Source organism: Aulonocara stuartgranti (genome assembly GCF_965226115.1).
Source record: "Aulonocara stuartgranti genome assembly, chromosome: 7".
NCBI lineage: Eukaryota > Metazoa > Chordata > Actinopteri > Cichliformes > Cichlidae > Aulonocara > Aulonocara stuartgranti.
Genome location: NC_138945.1, coordinates 11050372 through 11061690, shown reverse-complemented (window position 1 = coordinate 11061690; position 11319 = coordinate 11050372). Strand labels below are relative to the sequence as shown.

At 39.4% G+C, this 11319-nt stretch overlaps 1 protein-coding gene across 3 annotated transcripts; it reads left to right on the top strand.

Annotated features, from left to right (window-relative positions):
• Positions 1 to 3706: 3706 nt before the first annotated feature.
• LOC309711284 (uncharacterized protein) lies at positions 3707 to 9762 on the top strand. Of its 3 annotated transcripts, XM_082541507.1 has the most exons (5): positions 3747 to 3782; positions 5313 to 5369; positions 5776 to 5812; positions 6890 to 7113; positions 8985 to 9762. In XM_082541507.1, exons 3-5 carry the CDS (start codon positions 5795 to 5797, stop codon positions 9091 to 9093), a joined length of 351 nt encoding a protein of 116 aa, XP_082397633.1. In that variant the 5' UTR covers positions 3747 to 3782; positions 5313 to 5369; positions 5776 to 5794; the 3' UTR covers positions 9094 to 9762. The 3 variants fall into 3 exon arrangements, 2 of the variants coding, with proteins under 2 accessions (XP_082397632.1, XP_082397633.1); XR_014277927.1 differs by lacking the exon at positions 5313 to 5369 and having other exon boundaries at positions 3707 to 3782; positions 5776 to 5870; XM_082541506.1 differs by lacking the exon at positions 5313 to 5369 and having other exon boundaries at positions 3707 to 3782.
• Positions 9763 to 11319: the final 1557 nt, after the last annotated feature.

The window sequence follows — 11319 nt, the reverse complement described above, 5'->3', positions numbered from 1 at the left end:
CACAAGAATTTCACTCACATGTGCTGTACCAATGTACCTGCACATGTGATGTGACAATAAAAGTGATTTGATTTGATTTGATTTGATATAATTGCACAGAAGGCAAAGATTGTTATATATGCTCACACATGCCTGCTACAACACAGCATGCTATATTATATGGCAGACCTATGAACATGACTCAAGTGACATGCACAACAAGCTTTGCCAGTCTAGGTTATCAATATTCAGGAATTGTCCTAAACCACAGCGACCCCCTGACTATTGGATTATCGTTTTGGGCTGTTTTAAAATGTATCGACCACCATCAACAAAGAGCAAAATCAGGAAATTGATGCCATAAGAATAACTGTTATGCAACACAGAGTTGCCCTGGACATGATCTTGGCAGAAAAGGGTGGACTGTGTGTTTTGTTCAATACAACTTGTTGCACATATATTCCAGACAATGTGCATTCTGACAATATGACAAATGCTCTACAATTAAATTGAAAACTGGTGTAAGTTCGAGCGCGAATATGACATCTTTATCGCCGCTGCCCACAGTGACAAAAATGCTAAGACTAAGGCCTATTTACTCCTCAATCTGGCGGGACCAGAGGCCATTGAAAGAGAGCGATCATTCACGTATGCCCCCGCAGTCATATCAGCTGAAGGCATAGTAGAAGTCGCCGCGGAATTGAGGGAAGACCCCGCATGTCTAAAGAGAAAGTTCAGGGAGATCTGCAACCCAGAGACCAATGTCATAATGGAGAGGCATAACTTTAACAAAAGACAACAGAAACCCGGTGAAACCATTGAAGCATATGTGAGCACGTTAAAGAACATGGCCAGAACCTGCAGCTTTGGTGCACTACAAGACGAGTTAATCAGAGACAGATTAGTATGTGGTATAACCAGTGACAGCGTCAGATGTTCCCTGCTTAAAGAGACGGAACTCACTCTTGCCAAGGCGGTGCGTATATGCCAAATAAGCGAGCTCACAAAAACAGGTAAATCTCGTTGCTTTCGGAGGCACGAAGATCAAGACCACAGGCACAGTTACTCTCAAGTGCAAGCTAGCTGGACAGTTATATGACCTGCAATTCCAAGTTGTAAAACACGATGTGCAACCCATCGGATTAAAGGACAGCGTGCGAATGAAACTGGTTAGTTTCAGCAAGGAAGTCTACCAGGTTGACACAGATCAGGATGAGACACTGGCGCAGAAAGTGTTTCATGAATACACAGACCTGTTTAAAGACGAAGTCGGTGACTTACCTGTAACTTACTCAATGAAACTCACTCCAAACGTTCCTAAGGATGCCCTTTGGCATCAACACCGCTTCTGAAGTCTTCCAGAGAGCCATGGAACAAATATTCATGGGATATCCATGAGCAGTGATTGTGGATGACATCCTAGTGGGAGGCAAAGGAATAGAGGAGCATGACAAAAATTTAAAAAAAGTTCTGGAGCGGGCCAGAGAAGTAAAACTCAAACTGAATCCAAAACAGTGCAAGTTCAGACTTAAAGAAGTGAGCTATGTGGGACACATATTCACTGACGAAGGACTAAAAGCAGATCCAACTAAAATCTTCGCTATCAATGAAATGCCACCACCAGAGGACAAGACGTCTCTCCAACGTTTCCTGGGAATGATCAACTACCTGGGCAAGTTCATCCCAAACTTAAGTGAACTGTCAGCACCACTTCGCCAGTTGCTTCACAAGGATGTGGTGTGGAGCTTCACTCAACATCAGCAGGATGCTTCCAACAAACTTAAAGCATGCCTCACTAGCCCACCAGTACTTCAATACTATGACATGCACAAGCCAGTGACTCTCACATGTGACGCTTCCCAGCATGGTCTAGGGGCTGCATGCCTTCAGGACGACAAACCTGTGGCATATGCATCAAAAACTTTAACTCCAACGGAGAGAAGGTACGCTCAGATAGAGAAGGAGTTACTAGCTGTAGTGTTCGCATGTTACAGGTTTTACGACTACATCTACGGAAAGCCAGTGGTCATTGAAACTGACCACAAGCCTTTGGTCACAATCCAAAACAAACCTTTCCACACAGTCCCGGCACGGCTACAGCGCATGATTACAAAAGTTCAACTTGACTCTGGTGTACAAGAAAGGCAAACACCTTTACATCGCAGACACACTCTCTCACACACCAACGCTGGATGAGCAACCTCTAAAGGAAGAGAGGCGTGACTTCGAGGTAATGTCACTTCAGCTCATCTCACCAAAACGCCTACAAGAGCTCACCGAACACACCTCAAAGGACGCTACCCTACAGACACTTGCTCGCTACATCCAGCAGGGGTGGCCAAAACAAGCAAGTAGTGTGCCTATAGAAATAAAACCATTCTTCAGCTACCACGATGAACTAATCATCGACAACAATGTCATTATGAAAGGCAACAGAGCCATCGTTCCAGCATCACTACATGAAACCTATCTACAGGAACTACACAAGGGACATCCAGGCATGGAGTCTACAAAAAGGAGAGCAAGGGACAACGTATTCTGGCTGACAATAAACTCTGACATTGAGAACAAAGTCAAATCATGCAGCATTTGCAACAGTCTAAAGCCTCACCAACAAAAACAACCCCTGAAACTACACCAAATTCCTGATCTTCCCTGGTCCATCACAGCCACTGAGTTCCCTCAGTCAAATGGACTCAGTGAAAGAGCTGTCCGGAGTGCTAAAAGACTCCTTGAAACATCAAAAAGAGATGGAACTGATTTCTATTTCTATTTCTCTTTCACGCCACGAGACAACATTCTTGGCACACCAGCACAGAGGCTGCTATCAAGACGAACGCGGTCAACCCTTCCTGTGTGCAAAAAACTGCTAACACCAACAGCAAAAGTGACAACCACTATCAAAACTCAACTCACAAAAAAGCGTAAAACTCAAAAACAGCACTACGACAAGTCCAGCAAGCTGCTCAGTCCATTAACACCAAGCGAGGTGGTGATTACAAACACAGAGAGGACATGACAAGATTGGAGTTGTAAGTAAGGTATGTGCTGAACCTCGCTCTTATGTCGTTGAGTTGGGTGGAAAAGAATACAGGCGCAACAGACAACATCTTCTGCCTGTGAGTGAGCCTCAACCCGAAAAGCTCGCTACAACACAAGATGAACTGGACACGTCTCGACGAGCGGATGAAACTGAACCTAAAAAAACACAAACCAACAAACATGAAACAATTCAAGTTCAACTCGACCCACCACAACATGGCACAAAGCAGTCAGAACAGATGATAACACCTACAAAATGCCAAGTACGCTCTGATGACAGCTTGTACCGAACCAGATCTGGTAGAGTGTTTAAACCGAATAGTAAATACGTGGATTAAAAGCACACTGGTGCTGTATTTTCTGTTTTGAAATGTGTTTTATCTCGTGTTATGTTATTGCATACTTGTCGCAGTTATGACAATGATTACTGTGAATTTCATTTGATAGTTGAACCTTCATTTTGTTGTGTAATCCATAACCTGATAAGTTCTTCCATTACGGTGGTGTTGTTTGATTTGGGTTTGCCTGAAAAGTGCAAAACTAAGAAGGAAAAAAAAAACTGAAAAGGGGGATGTAGATAACAGCAATGTTATGTTTGCCTCCTGTTGCTGCTGTTACGGAGAGTTCCAGCAGGTGTCGCTGTGGTTCTCTGTAGGGGTTATGTGTACTTCCGGTTACGAGTGTACGGACGTTCATGTTGGCTGCTAATAAACACCTGGCATACAGTTACAGCGGACTGATTATTATAAGCAAACCTACAGGTTTGAAAACTGCTTGAAACTATAATTGTATTTCATTCACCACAAATAACTATCTGATTGAATAGTTTTCTTATCAGATAGAGATATCAAGCAGTAGTAATAAATAGTAGTAGTAAATAATTTCCCAGTATGTGTAAGTTACACATGCTATTTTTTAAAATTATCATTATTTTTTTCTTAGCTAGCAAAAAAAAATAAATTGTTGACATGCGTTTAGTGTGACACAATACGGCAGCGCTAGTATAGCAGTTAGTTTTGTTTTGTTTTGTTTTTTTATTAGTAATATGAACATACAAACAAAATGCACCATATATTACAGATTCGGAGAATAGACATTTCTTACATATTAGCAACTTTCATACATAGTGAAAAAGAAAATATAAAGATGGGGTCACATAATTTAACAGATTATTAACTCACTAAATCAAAATCTTCCATAAAGGAAACAAAAAGAGCAGCCTTTTTATTTTAACTAAGGTTAAAAGATTTAACCAACAGGTTTAAGTCGTTTTTCCAGTAAGCTAGTGTTGATTTAGTCTTAAAAAAGCGACATTTATGTATAAATTGCTTGCACAAGATTGATAACACATTAACACCATAATTAGCTTTCTTTTCTTTCAAAAACACTCCAAACATTATCATATTTAAGGTAAATGGGGTATTGAATCCCACTGGAATAAAGCCAGGTATGAGTATAGCAGTTAGTTATGGCACATGTACAATGCTACACGTACACGGCATTTTGGAGAGTTTGAATACATTTAAGATTTAAATTAAGATTTTCAAAAAACTAAATTTCGGTAGTCAGAAAAGGAAAGGTGAGATTTTTTTCTTTCTATGTAAAAGATTTGCGTTTTTTCCTCCTTTTTTGAACTTTCTCAGTGTTATAACCACATCTTCTGTTGCACGGGTGCCTTTGCATCCTGCACACCTGGAGATAAGGAACTCACCTCACTCACTCACCTCATTATATATGTTCACCATATGAACACACTATGAAAAGGATGTACATTTTTACATACAATCTGACAGCAAATGAAAAAAGCAGAAATTGAGATGTAATTTTTTTGGTGGTACTTTATTGATTAATTAATTAATTTTTGGTATTATTTGTTGATTTAAAGAAAATACCTGGAATTAGACACTGATACAAAACTAGTGGAACAAAAAAGAAAGATGAGGAGGGAAAAACTGTTAGTGGTCTCCACCTGTATAATCCTTTCTACTTTGAGGGTTATTGCCCCCTTAATTTCATTAACACCAAACATTAACAACCCCCTCTGCTAATTAACCGAGCAGATCAATATCCCAGTTTTAACTGGCTTGATGCTATACGCTGGTTAAAAAGTATTCTTATATTAGTAGTAAACATTTGCAGCACACCATCTGGTGGCGGTGATGCTTCCTCCTGCTTTTTACAGTATTTCAATGAGCTTAGACAATAAGTGTAAGAGACAGTTTTCTCTGTAAACTAGAAACCGCATCAGAGCTGCAGTGCCTGTCTAATCATTTATTGTCACTTCCTGTCAGTGATGAGGATCCTACTGATTGACGATATGTTATGCACCAGTGCAGCGCATTGTTAAGGCAGGTCGCACTGACGAAGTCTTTTGTCTTTCAGCAGTTTTCTGTCTCCATCACTATATTTTTCCCAGTTTTATCATTTCTTCTTTCTGTCACTCTTCCCCAACCCCCCCCCGCTCTAAAACATGTTTTTATCCCATGTTTCTCTGAACAACAGCTGCTTCTAAATATATCCTGCAAAACAAAAGAGTCCTCAATAATAGTTGGTGTCTATGTAACATGAAACAACAGGTGTGTGTGTGTGTGCTTTGAGAGTGACCTCACTGTGATGTGATGTGAAGTGATGTGGTGTGGGTGGAGTTAGTCTGTGGTTTCTGAAGTATGATTGGCTCGTTGTGTGGCCTGGCCATGCCACCATGTATAAAAAGGAAACCACTCACACACACTCATGCTTATTTCTTTATTGCAGACTACATTAACCGTTCTCCATGGCTGCTGTCGTTCCTGTGAGTATCTACGTGTGTCTGTGTGTGTCCATGCAGGTGTCTTAATCATCAGAAATAGGTCAGTTCTGTTATTTCTGTATTCTTCATTGTGTCAATGAACTGTGGTGCTGCAGAATCAGTGAAAGTGGCTGAATGAGTGCATGGGAATTTTGTTTCATCCTCAATGTTATTCAAATGTAATACCATTTTAAATATTGTAGGACAATAGAAAAGGTATTGATTTCTTTGTGCATGATCAGTGTGTGTGTGCGTGTGTGATCATGCCTGCATTAATAAAGAACTGTTGGTAGGCCAGTGCAAGCGATCAAGTATCAGTCCTGTAAATGAATCTGCAGAGCTGAATTCTCTTTGCGAGATCAATCCTCCTTTGTGTGTGAGTTTCTGACATAGAGGTCGATCAAGTCAGTGACAAGAAGACAGCCACTCCTGTGCTAATTAAAAGTGTGTGTGTGTGTGTGTGTGTGTGTGTGTGTGTGTGTGTGTGTGTGTGTGTGTGTGTGTGTGTGTGTGTGTGTGTGAGGGTGTGTAACATTTGAAGTGTGAATGTCAGAGGCAAGATTGCGTGGTCCTATTGTGTTCCGCTGCCTGAGCTACAGTATCTATTATGCTCCAATAGATTAACAGGCTGGGAAGCCAACAATAGCGAGATGCAATTAAATACTTATCTGTATTTCCCATGATGCATCAGCAGTTGAATGATTTGTTAGATAACAGGGTGTGCAAAAATAGAGCAGAACAAAAATAACAAATACAGTTCCAAAGAAGTTGGGACTGTGTAGAATGTAAATAAAAAGCAGGTACAATAGTTCGTGAATGTAATAATCTCACACAATATATCATGTTTAAACGTACATATTTTACTATTTCATGACAAACGTTACCTTAATTTGAATTTGATCTTGAGCAACACATCTCAAAAGTGTTGGGATGGGTAAAACAACAGGCAGTGACACGATTGGGTATAAAAAGAACTTGAACACAGCTGCTATAATACATGATTCATACACTGAATGATTTTGTAGGAAAATACTTTGTGCATATACTAAAAATAACAAACTCTCCATCCTTGAATCCCAGTTTGTGTCCTGCTATGCCAGCGTTCAGCCCCTGCAGCTATTCGGAAGGGGACCCAGAGGGGGCAACTATTTGTCGCTTCTCACAAATCGGGGTCCCCGCTGCGCCCCGCGTCCCCGCCTGGCATGCCACGCTCCTAAGATGACCCTGCGGCAGATCTGTCGCATGCTGAAGGTGATGAAGCAGATCAGGAACAGAGAAGCTGCTGCCGCTGCATCTCCCACCAGGTGACTTACATCTTTAGTTTGTGATCAATAACCGGGGCTGTGATTGACAGAAAATAGTTAAAAATTCAAATGAATGTAACTGTAGCTTTAAATACTAACAGGTGCAATCACTGAAGAATTAAAGAAAACTGAGTATTCAAATTCAAAACGATTTCTTATTCAGAGGATATAGAGGGTTTTATATATATATATATATATATATATATATATATATATATATATATATATATATATATATATATATATATATATATATATATATATATATATATATATATATATATATATATATATATAAAACCTCCATCCTATGTGTAAGATAAAGAGAGGGAGAAAAAAATGACCTAAATCTGGCCTAAACAAAATATATTGTTTGCGGTTTTAGGTCCTCTCCTTCATAATAGAGGTCTACAGAAAAATACTTTTCTTGTTGCAGGAGATATTTTTAATTGCAGTATCATAAATGATCACTTAGAAAGTGGCTAGCCTAATCGTTGGCGCCATTTTTAGCTCTCTTGTAATAAAGAGGCTAATACTAGTTTGTAAGTCAGCTGATGGTAGGACTAGAGAAGGACTGTATTCTTTGATTGGTGTTTATGATAAATCTATGAGATAATGATCCTCAGATAATTATTAATAAAGTAAACATTTTGGGTATTTTGCAGTAAACTCAAATGTTATTTTACGGTTTGTTTGTTTAAAAAAGTATATTATTTATTTTGTAAGGTATTGTCCATGTAAAGTAAAGTAATAGTAAAACTGGGTGAGTCAATACGGGTGTGTGTAGCGTCCTGAAGTTCAATGTGCAATGTCCAAGCCTCATTTGTATGTTGTCACCAAAAAGCAGCAGTCTCCAAAACCTATAGTGTTACCATAGTGTGTATCGCATTCTGTATCTTATTTTAGGATAATAGTTTGCCAACAGCAGTTGGTTAGCAGTAAACACAAAGTGAAGCTTTTGGCCTGGTGATCATTACACTGTGTAGCACGCGTTCAAAAAATAATAGTAATAATATCACCTGGAGTTTCTGAGTATCATCTTTTGTGATTAAGGTTCATTAATTATAAGACATGAAACAGAACAGAAATGTTTCAAAGGATACAAACACAAAAAGACTTCGTAAAACAAAGTGAGTACTTACTAACGCTGCTACCTCTAAAAACTGTCAAAAGTCTCAAATGAGGCCAAGTTTACTAAAGGGCAATATTACTGACTATGTTTAAATAATATAAGACAAACCATGTTCAAGTCACCTTTAAATAAACAAAAACAATTTAACAGCATTTATTTGTTGTCTGGTTTCACTTATGGTTAAATACATTTTATTGAGACTTGATGGCGTGATAAGTGAAAAACTAATGTAGGTGTTAAAGCTTTCTGTCTGGTGATAATGTAGCAACAAATATTAACTAACGAGTGCTCAGTAATTCATTAATAAATGGATTCTGGGCTGTATTCATCCATTTTGCTTGGGTTAGGTTGAGCCAGTTAATAGCTCACATAAGGCTGATGCATGCAATTTATTATTAAAGCTTCACATTGCAGCGCCTAAAGACCAACCTTGACTATCAGTATCTGTACGATTGAAGCAAAGTTCAGAAAGTTTCTTTAGTGATAATGAAAAGCATGCAGATTTGTGTGTCCACCCATTAGGATGATTACTACATTATTGATGCATGAGGGTAATAACCACAGTGTCTGTGCTGGTCTTGGCTGCCCCAGACTGGACAGTGATCACATCAGTGATTCTACCAGCAGAGGCCACAGGAGCCGGCTGTTAATTATTAAATGCTCCCGTGTCACCACCAGAACAAACAATCACACTTCCTCTTCTCATTTCTCTGTGTCTGGTTTCTCTCTGTGTCCACAGGAAGCAGGGCTCTGCATCTCCGGCTCCAGCGTCTCCAGGCGCCAAGTCAGAGAAGAAATGTGTCCCCAGCTGTCTCAGGCGCAAGCGCAGCATAAAACGTGTGAGCTGACCCGTGACACCCGGATGACTTCAGACAAACTTATTACCCAGAAGAAACCTATTTACTATCACATTCACGGTGACGTGGGAGATCATCATCTTCAGTCCCCCTCCAATGAAAAGGCTTTAATGAATTATCTAATGATGCTGGAGGGGCGGACACTTGACTTGCAGCCCACTAGGAGAGGATGAAATGGTCTTATTCCCTCCTGGTTTAGAAAGCGGAGTTCCTCTTAAGATTTTTTTTAAAGACAAAAATACTTAAAGCTACAATTTTTAAAGCCAGATATTGTTGGTGGGAATCATTTGATGGATTGTTTGATGTTTATTTTTAATTCAATTTGTCCCCTTCAGTCTCCAAACTTTTATTAAATTTCCTCTACTTAACCTCCACTTTACCTCTGGACATGTTTTTGTAACTGTGTTTTGTAGTTGCTTTTCAAACACTTTAGACCAGTTTGATAATTATACCTTGTTTGCTTATTGAAGAAAAGCGTGTTCTATATGTTTCTTTCAGTATTGACACAGCCACCTCTGGCAGATGTGATGGTAGTCAACCGTTTCAGAAATCCTAAAGTTTAAAATAGTAAAATGGCAGCTGATTCCTCTGTGCTGTTCTTTACATGCAGTGTTTTATTTGTGTGTTTATTTATCTGTGCAATAAAGCTTTAAGAAGTTAGTGATAAAATGTTTTGCTTTTGAATAAAAACAAAAGAAAAAAGATTAAAATTAAAGATTTCAAAGTAGCCTTTGACTTCCACAGCATATTAACACACTCAACATCCACCTCCATCTGGTTAGTTTAGTCATATATTATTAAAAGTTATTACATTCAAATGTTCAAACTATAAGAACAGTATACATGACATCAGACTATGTAACGTATCCTCGAAGGGTAAAAATGCATCTTATGGTGTTCTGTTTGTGAAATGTGGGCAATCTTCTTATCTTTGATCAGACAGAGAATTTGAAGTATTGAGTGCACCCAATGACTCAGTAGCTTGCTGTTTCTCCTCTAGCAGGAATCACTTGCAGTATGTTTTCAGTCATTGAGGTTTGTGGGCATTCAGTTTTATGCACAGCATTTTAGGCTGTCAGACAGATGGCCTCACTCACTTTGACTCTAGAATGCTTTGTTATGCAAAGGATTTCATGGTCAATGCAACTGCAAATCATCATCCCTCTACCACTGTACTTGACAACTGGTATGAGGTGTTTCTGCTGAGATGCTGTGCAAATGTGGCATTGGATTATGGCCAAATGCTTCCATTGTGGTCTTATCTGTCCAAAGGACATTGTTCGGAGGCAACTTTAAAACCTAAAGATTGCTACAATGTTTTTCTTAAACAGCCCTTTGAACAAGCCACTCTTGTTCAGTCTTTTTTGAATTATTCTGTCATGATGCTGAACCCGAAATTCCTCCAAATCCATCCATCAGAGTGTGAATGTGGGTGTAAGCTAGAAAGAACTTAAAGGCGTAGAATAAAGTGCTGTATGAAAGAGTGATGAATGTGGCTTGCATAAAGCATTCTGAGTCCTCGGCTACAGTAGAAAAGCATTATAATAATGAAAGGCTCATACAGAGTCATCTTAGAGAAAGTAGCGCTAACCAGAAAACACTTTTTGCTTTTAATCCAGTGTTCGTGACCTCTAAGGTCCTGTGTCAGGTCTTTGCTACATTTCTTTCCTATTTATTAAAGAAATTACTTTCAGGTGTTCATCTGCTGCCACGTCTTTCTTTTGGGTTTTGATCGGTTTTGATCAGTGTTAACAGCTCAAAAACAAACAAAGAAAAAAAACCCAAAACATTCCTTTGAAAGTGATCAGGTACACAGATTGGAATGAAAACTTTGAAAGAGCTTCACAAAGCCAGGAGCCAGGAAGTCTGAATTCTAAGAAACAAAGTAAAAAGAGATGTAGGAGTGACAAGACTGTCACACAGCGCCCTAATGCACCTGTAAAGTAAGACAGCTTAATTACTGATCTTAAGAATTAGATGCTTTGGGGGAAAACACTCATGTCCATCCTTTTCCTTTTGCTCATCTGGAGCCGGGTCGCAGGGGCAGTAGCCTAAGCAGGGAAGCCCAGAGCTCCCTCTCCCCGGCCACCTTCTCTAACTTATCCGGGGAAAATTGAGTCGTTCCCAGGCCAGCCAAGAGATATACAGTGGGGCAAAAAAGTATTTAGTCAGCCACCGATTGTGCAAGTTCCCCCACCTAAAATGATGACAGAGGTC

Excerpts from the sequence above, each read along its gene's own strand:
- LOC309711284 (XM_082541506.1), top strand. Across the intron at positions 7,114-8,984 it reads GCCGCTGCATCTCCCACCAG|GAAGCAGGGCTCTGCATCTC; the intron begins GTGACTTACATC and ends CTGTGTCCACAG.